At 45.1% G+C, this 15,346-nt stretch overlaps 1 protein-coding gene across 3 annotated transcripts in view; it reads left to right on the forward strand.

Moving 5' to 3' along the window:
- Positions 1 to 14,226, forward strand: part of LOC111145386 (ligand-dependent corepressor-like) — a 144,714-nt gene extending 130,488 nt beyond the window's left edge. For all 3 annotated transcript variants that reach the window (XM_022500257.1, XM_022500255.1, XM_022500256.1), the window contains one exon: positions 1,593 to 14,226. In XM_022500257.1, the coding sequence (XP_022355965.1) occupies positions 1,593 to 5,922 (4,330 nt within the window). In that variant the 3' untranslated portion in view covers positions 5,923 to 14,226. The remainder of the gene's footprint in view (positions 1 to 1,592) is intronic.
- The last annotated feature ends 1,120 nt before the right edge of the window (positions 14,227 to 15,346 follow it).

Consider the following 15,346-nt stretch of genomic DNA (forward strand, 5'->3'; position numbering starts at 1 on the left):
AGACCAAAAATAGTTAAGTGTTCTGGCCAAGGTTACACAACTAGTAAGTGGCAGAACACTCACTACTGTCTTACAGTACTGTATCCTGTTACACATATTATGCTGTTGGTACCACCTGACAGACATAGCAACAAGGGGGATGAGGAAGGCAGGAGGCCAGTGTAGGCTGTCTAAGGTAAGCTTTCCTGGAAAGGCACCTCATGGCTGGGAGATAAAGTCAGACTTTGAAGGAAAAGGAGAATTAGCTGGAAGATACTATCAAGTAACATCTGTATAACACATGTTTACTAAGCTGCCTTCAGTGCCCCGACGGTTTCATAGTCAGATAATAGTCTCCTTAGGGAGACTCAGGAAGAGAGAGAGAGATTGACAAGTTGTATAAAACTCCAGAAAACTGGATGGGGTCCCTGAGTGTCTCAGTCGGTTAAGCCTCTGCCTTCAGCTCTGGTCCATGATCTTGGGGTCTTGGGATCGAGCCCTGGGTCAGGCTCCCTACTCAGTAAGGAACCCGCTTTTCCCTCTCCCTCTGTCCTTCCCCCTGGCTTGGGCTTGCTTGCTCTCTCTCTCAAATGAATCATCTAAAAAACAACAAACCAAAAAACCCCCAGAAAATTGGAGCTCTCCAACTGCTTGAATTTAGTAAAACCAAGACATCCAGAAACACCAAGCAGTCCTTGACAACCCTCAGCTGTCTGAGTGGGACTTGCTTTTAGCTTATTTTGAGTCTAGTATCATCCTTGCCCACCACCGCCCACTGTCCAGGTTAAACTTCAGAGTTGTCCTGGATAACTTACGGAAGTGGTTGTCTGATGTAGAATGATGTCTTGTGAAGTACTGTAAAATGCTTGTTGAAGGTCTAGGAGAATGTAGCAGGCGGGGCTTGACTGAGAAGACATCCGGCTGCCTCCTTGCAGTGACAGAACCTTGCAGTTTACAGTGGGATTTCCGGTTTCCTTGTTTAGAGCCTAGGAAATCAGCAATTGCTTGTAACTCCATCTGTCATTGTGTCTGAAATGTGAAATTACCGATCTTAATTCTCATTGCCCCAGGAAGGGGGCAGAAGAATTCCTGTATTACTGTTTGCAGAATTGTAAGTCCAGCCAATTAGTCATGCTGAGAAACCATGTTAAAACTACAATTTCTCTAAGTCCAAAAGTTTGTGATGTAGTGCATCTGAATTTTTGTCAGTGTGGTGGACTTATAAATCAATGACTTTTTAATAACAGGAATACCCAGGCCTAAAACGAAAGTATATGTTAACTGACTAGAGTTAATAATGTAGCCAAAATTTTATTTTCGGAAAAATTCTTATCAATGATATTTCTTCTCTATAAGATAAAAATTATTATGAATGGTCACTTAAAAAGTATGAAGGATGTTACTAAAATTTGGGAATATATCAGGGCTGCCCTTATATTTTAATTAGGTAAATACTCACTTATTAAATGAAATTTATATGGGCGCTTAGAAACAGTTTTAGAGTGTCTGTTCATTCTCTTTATAGCATGAGTAAAATCTGGTGAATTTCATAATGTAAAAATGTTCTTCGGAAAATGACCGTACTAATTTCTCCTTTCTCTTTGTCCGTCTAGTGAGAACTCAGCAGAGGCGATAGCAGTAGATTCTAACAATCAGTCGAAGTCCCCACTGGAGAAGTTTATGGTCAAACTGTGCACTCATCACCAGAAGCAGTTCATCCGCGTCCTGAACGATCTGTACACTGAATCCCAGCCGGGCACGGAGGACCTGCGGCTTGATTCTGGAGCGATGGATGCATCCACTTGCAATGCTGGCTGTGCCCAGCTAGGCGCCAGACATAAGGAAAAAGATGCTGTGTGTCTCGATATGAAGTCTCCTCCTTCTGTAGATTTGTTCGTAGACTCATCAGACCCACACAGCCCTCCACACTTGACAGAACAGGCCCTGAAGGAGCCTCCTCCTGAGATAAACTCTGCAGATGGAAGGGAGAATGCCATGACTATTATCCAGAAAGCTTCCTCTGAACATCCAACCACTAAACCTAATTCTGGTAGTTCAACGGATAGTTCCACTCTGGGATACCTCACTGCATCTAATTCTTCCTCATTAAGCTTCCACCACACCTCTAAGAGCTTGGAGGGGCAAACCACTGGACAGGAGCAAGACACAAATGTGAAAATATGTGAGGATGGGAAAGACCATATGCAGAGCTCAGCTTTAGTAGAAAGTCTGATTGCAGTGAAAGTGGCACCTGAGAATAGTGAGGAGAGCAACAGCTGTATTGTTTCTCAAAGAAATTCATTCAAAGCTTTATCAGAAGAGGCTTGGGACTCAGGGTTTACTGGGAATTCACCTAGAACTGCTGACAAAGAGAATGCTTTACTCTGTAGCTCAAAAACACCTCTGCGCCAGGAATTAGAGTCCAGTGAACAAGATTCAAGGCCAAAGCAAGAGAACCATCTTCACTCACTAGGAAGAAATAAGGTGAGTTATCACTTACATCCCAGCGATAAGGGTCAGTTCGATCATTCCAAAGATGGTTGGTTAGCCTCCAGCCCCATGCCAGCTGTCCACAAAGCATCTAATGGACATTCGCGAACCAAGATGATATCAACCTCCATTAAGACAGCTCGGAAGAGTAAGAGGGCATCAGGGCTGAGGATAAACGATTATGATAACCAGTGTGATGTCGTTTATATCAGTCAGCCAATAACAGAGTGCCACTTGGAGAATCAAAGATCAATATTATCTTCTCGGAAAACAGCCAGGAAGAGTACTCGAGGATACTTCTTCAATGGTGATTGTTGTGAGCTGCCAACTGTTCGCACGCTGGCCAGAAATTTACACTCTCAAGAGAAAGCGAGCTGTTCAACAGTGGAGCCAGAGGCAGTGGTCACTGCCAAGCAGACCCTCATACTTTCCCCCCCTGGACCTGCTGTGGATGTGCAGTGTCCCAGAGAAGACGACCATGAAGAACCTAGTAAAGAAATAACCTCCCTCAAGGAAGGAGAAAGAGAAGCTTCCTCTGAAAAGGAATCTCAGGAGCCTGAGGTTTGCCCCATGACAAATAAACCAAATCCGAGCAGCTCTCCCAGGTCAGAGGAAACGACAGCCTCCAGCTTGGTGTCGCCTCTCCCTCACCTTCCCGAAGAGGACACGCCAGAAGGCAGCTCCATGGTCTCAACTCCCACAGCAAGTGGGGTGGCTTTCCCGGAACAAGATCAACAACCAGTCCAACTGCTGGATATCAAGGAGGGGACTGTCATCCAAGACGGTCACCTGGTTTCCTCTGCTGAGAGCATTTCTGAGGGAGGCAGTGACGATGTGGTTTCTAGGCCTCATTCTTCTCCTGAAACAGTCAGCAGAGAGGAAGGTCCTCTGGGCTCAGAAAGTCAGAGTCCGCCCGTGGGTTTGGAGCCTCCCCTGAGCCTGGGAAAAGCTGAAGACAACCAAAGCATCAGTACTGAGGCCAAGACTGAAGAAGACACTCAGGAGCTGGATACCTGCCCACCCTTGAAGGAAAGCAGCACTTTTACTAATGAAAACCCCGGAGAAATTGAGGACAGTGAGGCAGCAGGTGGTACAGGAAAATCAGAGGGACAGAGCAGTGATGTAAAACTTTGTTCAGAAAAAGATACATGCGATCAAAACATTGATTCACCTGAAGAGAATGTGGACAAGAAGAAAAAAAGTAAAAAACTCCCTGAGGCCTCTGACAGGTGCCTAAGGAGTCAGCTTTCAGATCCTTCGTCTGCCGATAGGTGCCTGAGAAGTCAAAGTTCAGATTCTTCCTCTGCTTGTCCTGAGATCAAGATTTCTAAAAATCCTGGTATGAAACGTTCTAAAAAAGAAGGGTGCCCTGGGGAGACAGCATCTGAGGGCCTTCTGGCTGACGGCTTCCATACAAAAGGTCTGGAGGACACTGAAAACCCAGGTGTTGATGAAAATCTCTCTGAGAAAGACACTGAGCAGGAGGGCGAAGGAGGTGGGATCATCACCAGGCAGACTTTTAAAAACATGCTGGCAAAAGAAGTCAAGGGGGAAGAAGGAGATATTTTCCCCAGCAATGATCCCATAACCACAGTGGGACAGCCCCTGCCTGGAGAGAGACTGGAAATCTATGTTCAGTCTAAGTTAGGGGAGAAAAATGCTCATGACCCCTCAGAAAGTATTCCTTGTACTTTCCCAGAACAATCAAAAGAGAAGCCAGAACGAATTCCCACACAAGATCTGGAGGAGGTTGTGAATGAGGTCGGCACTGAAAACACCCAGTGTAAAGATGGTGAAAGTGACCTGCCGTCCAGTGCACTGGGCTTGTCAAGTAGTGGAAGTGGTGATGCTGCTGGGCCCCCAAAATGGGTACCGAGGCTTACAAGACTGACCTCTTCAACCTACAACCTAAGACATGCTCATTCTCTGGACTCCTCAGACACTGCAAGAGTGACTTCAGAAAAGGAAGCAGCACAAGCAAACCCAATGCCAAAGGAAGATGAAGCTTCGGAGAGTGGAGATCCCTTAGAAGAGGAGGATGTGGACCCCGTGGTGGACGACCAGCCAAAGTTTGTGGAATGGTGTGCAGAGGAGGAGAACCAAGAGCTTATTGCCAACTTCAATGCCCAGTACATGAGAGTTCAGAAAGGCTGGATCCAGTTGGAGAAAGAAGCCCAGCCAACACCAAGATCAAGGAACAAGTCAGATAAACTGAAGGAGATTTGGAAAAGCAAGAAAAGGTCACGGAAATGTAGAGGTTCATTGGAGGTTCAAAAGTTTTCTCCTGTTCAGATGCTGTTTATGACAAACTTTAAATTATCTAATGTTTGCAAATGGTTCTTAGAGACTACTGAAACCCGGTCACTGGTGATCGTGAAGAAGCTCAACACTCGTCTTCCGGGAGACATCCCCCCCGTCAAGCATCCTCTTCAGAAGTACTCTCCTTCCAGCTTGTACCCCAGTTCACTACAGGCTGAGCGCTTGAAAAAGCACTTGAAGAAATTTCCTGGAGCTACTCCTGCTAGGAACAATTGGAAAACACAGAAGCTCTGGGCCAAATTTCGAGAAAATCTTGACCAGGTGGAGCCGGAGGACACCAGTGACGTCAGCCTCGGTCCCAGTTCTGAAGACAGCGTAGAGGAAGTCAAGGAAGGACGAAGTAGCCATCCTCCCACAAACTCACCTACCCCAGCCAGTACCCGGATCCTCAGAAAATATTCCAATATTCGAGGAAAGCTGAGAGCCCAGCAATGTTTGATCAAGAATGAGAACACGGAAAGCCCGTTTGGGCAGGCTGTGGAAAGTAAACAGAGTTGTAAGAGCGTATGCATCAACCCTCTGATGTCCCCCAAGCTTGCCCTGCAGGTGGATGCAGATGGGTTTCCTCTTAAGCCCAAGAGCACTGACGGAACGAAGGGAAGGAAAGGGAAGCAGGTGGCTGAAGTCTTGCCGAAAGCAGAAGTGCAGAATAAACGCAAGAGGACAGAAGGCGGCAGCACTCAGGACAGGAAGGACAAGGGACCGGTGGTGAAAGCCAGCAAAGACAAGCGTCCTGATGGAACCGCCAAAACCCCTGCTGCTAAGAAGCCAGCTGCCAGGGACAGGATCAGCCAGCTGCCCAGAAAGACGTCCTTAAAAGAGAATAAAGTGAAGATCCCTAAAAAGTCTCCCGGGAAGAACTGCCCTCCCTCTAGAAGGGAAAAAGAGAATACAAACAAAAGACCCACACAGCCCCCTGCCTCGGAGGCAGGGACGAAACCTGCAAAGCAAAAGGGGGCAGGTGAGTCCTCTTCAAGGCCACAGAAAGCCACCAACAGGAAGCAGAGCAGTGGAAAGACTCGGGCCAGACCCTTGACAAAAACCCCGGAGAGCAGTGCGGCCCAGAGAAAGCGAAAACTAAAGGCAAAGCTGGACTCTTCTCACAGCAAACGGAGACGGCTGGATGCAAAGTGATCAGAAGGCTGGCAGCCACGAGTTAAAACTGTCCTGCAGAAGTAACCCTGCATTGTGCATTAACTAACTCTGCTTTTATAAGCTTATCCAGCCTTTCAAAGCTGCAGGTAACGGAGAACACCACAACTGAAGATGCCAGAAAATGCATCTCAGGTGGAGAAGGGAACTTGCAGAGTCTTTCTCTGAGGCTGAGTAAGGGAAGTTATATATTATATTCTGGTTGTTCCTTGGGTTTTAAACTTGGAACCAAGCAGTTTTAGTTTTTAAAAGTACAGTGCCTTATTTATCCTTTTTGTTTTTAAATTTACGAAAGCTAAAAAGCTGATCTATGTGATAAAGGCTTGTATTTTATACTTGATGCACAAGCACTTGTAGCCGAGAAGATCACCATCATGCACAGAAAAGTAGCTTTTCAGCAGCCGCCCTGCAGCGTCTGTCCATGAGCAGACGCTCCTCTTTGCAAACCCAAGCAGTGAACTTCCCTCTCTGTCTTGTTTGTTTGTTTAAATGATATTCGAAAGCTAAACCAAATCATTTTTATGGTATGTGGAGATTGCAGAGGGAATTTATAATTATTATGAAAGACGAGTATTTCTGTTACTCCTTTTTAAAAAAATCAGATTCATTGTTAGTCACTCCTCCCACTTTTGACTTTATGTCATTTAAAAAAATGTATTCTAAATGATGCACCCATGGGACAAAAGATGGGTCACAAGGTGTTACTATTGGGTTAGGACCTCTAAAAATTATTTACATCCCCCAGGTGATTCACATAACTGATTCTTACCATCCCTTTCATTTTTGGCCTTGCAAGCTTGCTGGCATTCGAATAAGGCTTTCACCTGACTTCGGGGGGAGGTGGGGAATGTAGGATTTTTTTTTTTTCATCCTGTAACTGTAACTTGACAATTAGGATGAGAGTGACTGTTCTAATCTTCTTTCTTACCCTGAATATTTCCATATTCGAAGAAAGCCAAGTTGTTATTTCCAGTAATAGAAAAGTTTAGGAGTTTGTGTGTGCATGTACATTTGGGTGCATTTGCCTGTGCTTATCAGCCACAGATGTCTCCCAGCCCCAGTACAGTAAAATTCTTTCTTCCCCATGCATTGTGCTAGGGTGTTCATGAGCTGCATAAGTAGCACAGGCCAGATGGTTCAAATGTGGCCCAGGGTCTCTACATGAGTATCCGCAAAACCAGTTTGGCGCCAGACTCAGAGAGGTCTAAACAGCGCAGAGTCACGTGAAGGTCAGAGCAACCTTGCAGTTGGAGGAAGCAGCTCAGCATCTTGTAGCGGGGCCCACGTCCCTCCTCCCACCTGGAGCTGATGTTCAGTTGGCTTGTCCCAATGTGAATGTACGTGTTTCGAGTGGGTGTCAGCGTTCTGACTGATGAGCACTGTACTGGTACTTAACGCTTGGAGTATCACTCTTGCCTCTCTCACGGCAGGTTCTGTTTCTTGGCTCAAAGGTGAGAGCTGCAGTGTTTGTAACTAATGTTGTTTGCCTTTCCCGAATGACGCCTGAGGTGGTTGCATTGGTTTTACCTTGGTGCCTGTAACTTTGCTCCATTACAACGCAGTGTGTACTCAGCATTTCCACTGGTCCACTCTGCAAAGCAGGCTTGGTTGTGAGAGCTCCTCTGCTCTGTGCTCTGTCACAGAAGTAGGCTTGTATGGACAGGGGCTCCTCTTTTTTACTAAAACGTTTCCATTTAGATTGTTCAGATCTGTTTAGGTAAACCCAGATGGACTTTTTTCATGCATAGTTCCATCAAATCATGATAAAACAGGGCTTCTACCATTCTGTTAAAGGTTTGCTGTATATAATGAGAACTTCTGCTGACTGGATAGGACTGGAGAGAAAGTTCGATTCATGGGAAATTGAGAATTGTGTTGAATTTCATAGACTATCTTCAATGAAGCCTTGACTTTCTTTCCCTTTATGTCTCCTCTATCCCATGAGTCTCTTTTTTTTTTTTTCGTTTTAATATCTTTGACTTTGGCCATTCAAGAGCTACCTATATGAATGAAACTGCTGAGTGTGTATTTTGGGCAGCCCTTTCTCAGCATTAAATTGCACAGAAGCATTAGTATGTTTTGAGTAGGTTTGGTTAATCTTTGAAAGTGGTTTTGAAGTTTTTAAAAAATATTCTCATATAGTCGTCACTGGATCCTGTTTTTGTGGTGACTTAAACAGCTGAGGTTTGCTGAGGCCACATGTGCTGACTCCAGGTGCCCCCTTAGCGGCACGCAGATGCCTTGTAGTGCTGCTTGGGTGAGGTTAGGGAGAGGTGTGAGGCAGTGAGCAGGGGCAACCCGTCCAGTTCCAGGCTTATAATGCATTCCATTACCTTCCTAAGTTCTTTTTCATTTTAAAAAGCGTGCTTCAAGGTAATAGCCTTTCCTGTCATTTTAGGCCGCAGCTGAGAAAAGGTATCTGTGTGGATATGCATTTTTTTATATATACATACACTGCAGTGGTCATCCTTAAAATCAACTTAACATTTTATAGTAGTAACAACACTTCAATAGACTGAGATTCTACATAATTAGAACACTTAAAAGTTTAGAGGTATTTTTATATTTGTTGAATCTCATTTTTGCTGATTCAGTTAATTTTGCTAATAGAAGAAGCGGGGGGGAAATGAACTTGAGGGCTGGCTCTGAAATGCCCTTTTACACTTACAGCCAATGCTGTCTAGCCGCTCCTATACACCTCCAAGCCAGACCTGCAGCTGACTCAAGTCTTCCCTGGTTTTCCCTGTCTTGCAAAGACGTCCTCTTTATAGCTGTTGTCACAGTATGGCTGGCCGCCAGATGCAAAGGCAGTCTGTCCCACATTCCAGATTCCAAATCACGAAAGGATTCTTCTCCTGGGGCTAGCACCATGACTGACCCAGCACCAGAGCTGAAGTTGCTTATCAGAGAACACTGGTATTACCTCTGAGCTTCTGGGAGAGCTCCAGGGAAGCAGTCTCGGAAGCTCTACCTTAGCTCCCCAGAGCTGGCTCTCTTTGGGAGACCCCATCTTCTGGCTCCCACTTCCTGGCCTCTAAGGCTCCCTGGGTTTGGGAGGACAACATGCAGACCCTCCCTAGTCAGGGCCCAGAGCCTCACCACAGCACTCCCTCAGACCCCAAACAAGCTACAGCACACAGGGAGGCAGCCACCCTTTATTCTGCTCTTAAGGCTTCCTGCACAGGAATGTCACTGCTGTCAGTCTGCAGTTGCTAGATCCTTGGGTCCCATAGGTAGGCCAGTTCTGTCACATGTGTATTTCAGTAAAGATGTCTACACAAGCCTTCTCTGAAAACAATAAAAATCTTGGGCTGTGGGTTTGGTTCTTGTGGTAGTATGGATAGGAGAGGTGCATGTCGCATCCCTTCACAGATGTGGTGCTCCTGACGGGCTCCTCTGTGCGCTTCTCACTGTTCATGTAGGATATCAGTGGAACATGTCACTTCAAGACAGTTGCTTTGAACTGAAGTTTGGTCTCTTTCCTGCCTTGTGATGGGTTGTGTAGTAAGGGCTGTAGCTGTTACTTTCCTCTCTGGGCGGCGTCTTGCTGATTGAAGGACCTGAGAGCTGAGTAGGAAAGGACAGCATGCGACACAATGCAGACATCACCATCCGTGAGTCTGGTGGCTTGTCACCACACCTGGGACTGTCTTGGAATTTCCCAGGGTGCTGGGTCCAGGAGCCACCCCCGTTCCTTTTGGTTTCCTGTCAGGCCACACAAGCCATCTTTTTTACAGACACCCTATCAAGGGTCTGTAGAATATGGGCTGGTCGCTCTTTTGTAAATAAAAGTTTATTGGAACATAGCCATGCCCGTTTGTTTATGTATCTTTCATAGCTGCTTTCCAGCACAGCAGAGTATCTACAACAGAGACCATATGGTCTGCAAAGCTGGAAAGATTTACTGTCTGGGCTTTTCAGAAAAAATTTGCCAACCCTCCTTGCTTAAGAAAATAATCCTTTTTCAAGAACAAACTTTGCATGGTTGATCTTGGTTTTGCCTCCCCGTCCTTCTTTTCTTTTCTTCTTTCTCCTCCTTATCTTCCCTCAGTTTTGTTCTTCCTTTTAGATTTCTTTCTTTCTCCTTGCTGCAGAAGAGACACGGTGTGTTGTTACAGCACACTGAATACGTCTCCTAACACTTGAGCTACCGCAGCCTCCCATCTGCCTTCTCCAAGCCGCCCACAGTGAGGCCTCCGGCAGCCTCCAGAGTCAGGCCCCACAGGCAAGGAGGGCTTCAGAGTTCTTCGTGCAGCCCAGGCCTCTCATTTCACTCGGTCCTTATCTTAGACCTGACTCTGGCTTCACATCTTGAGTGTTACTCAGACAAGCCAAGATTTGGGTTTTGTTTGTTTGTTTTCAAAATTGAGAATACTTCAATTAGAGGCTCAGTTTTCTGAGCCCCATGTTTAGGGAAAATACGGAAAAAGCCTTTTCACAGAAGGAAAACAAAGTGCAGTCACTAACCCAAAGTATTCATTATGTAATGTTTTTGACCAACTTCTAGGAAAATAAAAATGTATCAGTACTGATATTTTTTCAGTCACATACTCTCCTTTCAAAATAACTTCATTAAAGGCAAGCCAACAAATAAAAAAATAGGGGCTTGCTTGAACATGCTCTTAGGAAAGAATAGGAAATTGGAGCACATTAGAACCTGAGTATGACTGCAAAGTTGTCCATTGTGTCTTTGGATCAAATCCAGTCAGCCTCCAAGCTGTTGGTCTTTCCTTTCCCCAACAAGTCAAGGATAAGCTTCTATACTGTTCTGCAAATGAAGTTGAATGCCGTGTTAGTGAAAAAATTTCTGTCAGTGGCTCCAGAACAATGATGATTTCAATTATTTTGAAATAGTTAGTTATTATTTTGACTTCTCAGCTATTAATTTTTGTTTTCTTATGGCTTGATGTCCACTGAAATGCTGGAATTTTTTCCTACAAGTTTGAAATCGTGTCTATGTATATCTCATTGGGAAGGCAGTCCTCACATCCCCAGCAGTAAGCATTCTTCCCCCGGCTTGCTCCCACATCCTTTTTCAGGGAAGAAATGAAAATTTAAAAAAGTATTATATTTAAAACAAGCAGAATTGTGGAAAGCCTTTTGAGGTAACCTTCAATACAGTTCATCCCTTGACATGTCAGAACAAACTGCTGTTCTACAGTGGACAGAGTGGAAGACTTGAAGGCCTGACCTCTCTCCTTTAACGATATTAAGTCATCCTCAGGCAGAAACCCAGAGCTCTCTGATGCTGCTTCCGACTTCAGGCTTTGCCATGTTGTGCCGGGGGACCCAGAGGACCACCCGGAGCACTTCTGCAGACAGTATGCTTGCTCATGCCTTTGCTCTTGGAATTGAGGCAGCGCTGGTCAGTCCCTTCCATTACCTCCCATCTGCCTGATCTTCCCTTTCCCAGAGCACTGGTGGTGTACTGCTCGGTGCTCAGGAGACATCCTCAACTTCGGTGTTCAGCGGGGCAGCTGTGTGGTTATGCCCACCTGGCAAGCACAGCGACGCACAGAGGCTTTCTCCCCTGCCTGAGACCAGTCCACATCACACAAGGTACTCAGCAGTAGGCAAGGTACGTGAAAGAACAGGTTGCCCACGAAACAGCCAGCAACAGCAGCAAAAAACAGGTGCTTGAGGTTTTATAATATACCAGAGGTTGGAGGAATGCATTTTACCTTTTTTTTTTAAAAAGGATTGTATTAAAAGAAAATAAATTACCGGGACCTACTGTGTAGCTGACACAGCCTAAAATAGAAAATATCCACCACCTGGCTATTTACAAAAGAGGTTTCCTGGCCCTTGTAGTGTGTCATTCGAGGTCAGTTGTGCAGTTAGGCACAAACGTTTTTCCTGCATTCCAGCCTCGCACCGTCTCTGTCCTTTCAGACGGGAGGGCATCTTGCCACGCTGTCTCAGCACACAGCTGTTGTTGCACGTTACTTCTGAGTAATGCTTGTGCACAAAAGAAAAAGAAAATATTCCCCTTCGTTGATTGAATATTTGTTGAATCATGATCTCATCTAGTAGGTTAAGTAGTTAAAACTAGAAGTACAACGTCTTTTAAGTCTTCCTCTGTGGCAAACAAATTTAGTAATGGACCTGAAGCCGAAATAGTGCCTCTCCTGGCCAGCCCTAGTGGGCTCCTTTCAGCCCCTAGCGCTCTCCTTTTCTTTTCCATGTATAGTATATTTGCAAGCTCGCTCCCCAAGCTTTGGTCACCATTTGCGAATATAACTGGCCAGGCTGGGCCTGTTTGAACCTCAAATCCAGCCTAGCCGTTCTCAGCTCTCCTAGAAACACCAGCATGTTGATGGCCCTGGTTGGCACACCAGCAGCTGTAGCTTGAAGCAGCTCAGAGCTCTCCGGTCTGGCTCGGCTCGTTTGGGGGAGCCGTCCTAGACACCTCACCTCTTCCCTCTTCTGCTTAGGCCACCCCGCCCCCTTCCAGGAGGTGTCTTCTCGGAGATGGTCTCCCATCTCCTGAGCACGTCATTGACCACAGACGTGTCATACTAGAAGCGTCTTTCTCTCTGTAACTCTTTATTTTCCTTCTAGAATTTAGCCATTGGGTCCGGATGCTCTTCAGTTTATCAGCTTTTTCAGCCCACTTGTTTTCTACAATCTGCACTTCATGCTTCTTGCTGCTGAAGCTGTATGTAGTATTTGGGAGGTCGTGTGTGGGAAAGATGCTCTACAGACAAGATCCACATAATTTTGTATATTTATACCACAGATAGGGATTCGTTTAGAGCCGTTTCACCAGTGTTCTAGGAGACTGTGATATGGACTACGGTTTCAAATACGTTATATAATACATAGTTATACACACCACCGTGGAATTTATTTCACTGTGTAAATAGTGATATTTTCCTGTTCAAATGCTTCTATAGAAAATATTTATTTTAACAACAAAAAATTAACTGTCAAAAGGGCTTTCCAAAAAAGTGTTCTTTCTAGCCTCTCATCTTCCCCAATTACCATGCTCATCCATTAAACCCCCAAACAACAGCGTGAAGGCAGAGGGTGCAGCCTTGAAACCTTCCCTCTGTTTGGGCATATGCAATGTGGATTGGGAACCTGAGTGCTTCCCCCCACTGTCATCCCATCCCAGAACAAAGTGGGTCTCCCACCACCGGTATGGCTGTGCCAGGCACGGCACCAGGGCTCGCCTCAAGCAGCCCACGTTTTGCATACACAGTTAATATCTTCCGACTGTCCAACAGCCTGTAGAGGGAAATGAGCCTTAGTTGTAACCCCAAGGAAATCCAAACCCATACCTGTGGGATATGGAGAAACCACTGGCTGCCTAAAGAAAGCATTAAGATAGGTTTTAGTCTTTCTCATGTTTGTGAAAGACACACACCTATTCACATTCATTAACCATGGGAGATAAGCGTGTTTCCTTCTGCACCTTGGCAGCACTCACGGGCACCTCAACTCTCCTCCTCCTCGTCCTCCTCCCTGTCTCAGCAAGCATCTGTGCAGACGTGGGCCAGTCCCACCCGTAACCCGTGGTTACAGAAGGAAACCGTCTGTTCTAAGATGTGTGCAGCTTTTACTTCTCAGGAGTCTTGGTCTGCGATTCACAGCACCCCTAGATGTAAAGGAACTGATGGCTTTATGATCATGTTCCTCTTCCCTGTGCCCCATTCCTGGGCACCTCTGTCTGAGTCATGATTCTCGTTCCGCCCAGCGGCTAGACTGGGAACCGAGGCTCTGGGACCGCAGGGTGCTTGGGACTGGACACACGGGGGGTTTTGTCCTCCAATTGAATTGTAATTTGCATGTTTTCTAATGGCCTCTCTTTTTTCTAACAAATGAGGAGGACACTTGAACAGTAATGCTGGAGAATGTTTTTTCTAAGTTACTATTTGTAAGCAAATCTGATTTTAAGATGAAATGTGAAAGGGTAACCAGGTGCCAGGGAATTTAGCACTGAACTAAACAGTCAACACTTTTTTAACCTTTGCAGGAGGAAATAGATTTTGCTCTCATCTAATGTTCACAAGAAGTAATGTTGTAAATAGTTTTTTAAAAATATTTATTACGTGTGCTGTATACAGATTCACGTTCTGAGTGGTGTTGGTCTGCACTGTAGTATTGTAGAAGGATATATTTTGAGCAGTGGACTTACTTTCATAACACAGTTCACACATGGAGAAAGAACAGAACCAGCAGGTTGAGAGCTGTTTGGGGCATTTGATCTGTAATGCTACATCAGTCCAAGCTTTAACTGCCCCCTCTTCTCTTCTGGTTATGTTATATGTTATATATATTATACACACATATTGTTATATATATTATACATACATATATGTATACATGTATGTATACATATATGTATGTATAATATATATGATAAACTGGTCAGTTCCCAAATCTGCAGAGCAGATTTCCAGGTGTTCTTTCTGATGTGTTGCACATAAGCAATAAGATCCTAGGAAATAACATTTATTCTGGGCTCTGTGTTGGCCCTTGTCTCAGAGGATAGGGTGGGGGTAGAACAGCTCTTGCTAAGACCTCTTGCCTTTGCCGGAGAGGTGGCTATACTTGAATTATTGCTTCTGTTTGTCTGCACGCTTCTTCATGTCATACAACTCTAGCAATGGATGAGAAATCTGCCAGCACCAGACACATCAAAATTTGGGCATGGAGGTTGAAAAATGGTCATTTTTCCATGAATTTGTAGGGCTTCTTGAATCTAGTTGAGGCAAAGCTCATTTGGCTGTAAACATAAGAATTTTTTATGTTAGGAATTTAAATTGCCAGCTAAAAGTCCTTTGAGTCTATCTGCCCTGCCTTTGAAGACTAAGCCCATTTCCTGGGGTCCTCCTCTGTGCCTGGGTTTGAAATGTCTGGGGTAAAAACTCTTTAGAGCTGAGCGAGGCAGGCAGTCCCTCTTCCGTGGCTTCCAGCGTGTCCAGTTCCACAGCTTTCTGAGCTGTTGAGCAGCCTCTCCTGTGACCGTCCTAAACTTTATGAAAAATACCCCACACCCCAATAACCATGAATAGAATAATGTAGTTTTTTAGGCTTTTGGGATATGTCTTCTCTTTTGTATTTATGATGGTGTTTGGAATTTTTCACTAGTGTTTTTTTAGATTGAAGTGGGTGCGTTAGGATAAAACTTTCCATTGCTGAGCCTGAAAGCAAGCAAGAGGAAAGAAACTGACCTATATTGTGTCATTGGGAAGGTGACTACTCGTGGTGGTGGGAGGGCAGGGAGGGGGCATTGTAGATTATGTGGGAGTAAAATAGAACTATGGCCTGAGGCTCCCCAAGTATTATTACCTTGTAATAAATAATCCCCTTATTAGCCTCACTTAATCTCAATAGAAGCCTGCTGTTTACCCTCAGGGAACAAGTAGTTTTCAAAATTGAGCTCCTCCAAGGTCACTGG

This window comes from Enhydra lutris, unplaced genomic scaffold (genome assembly GCF_002288905.1).
Source record: "Enhydra lutris kenyoni isolate GAN:26980312 unplaced genomic scaffold, ASM228890v2 scaffoldscaffold12, whole genome shotgun sequence".
Lineage (NCBI taxonomy): Eukaryota > Metazoa > Chordata > Mammalia > Carnivora > Mustelidae > Enhydra > Enhydra lutris.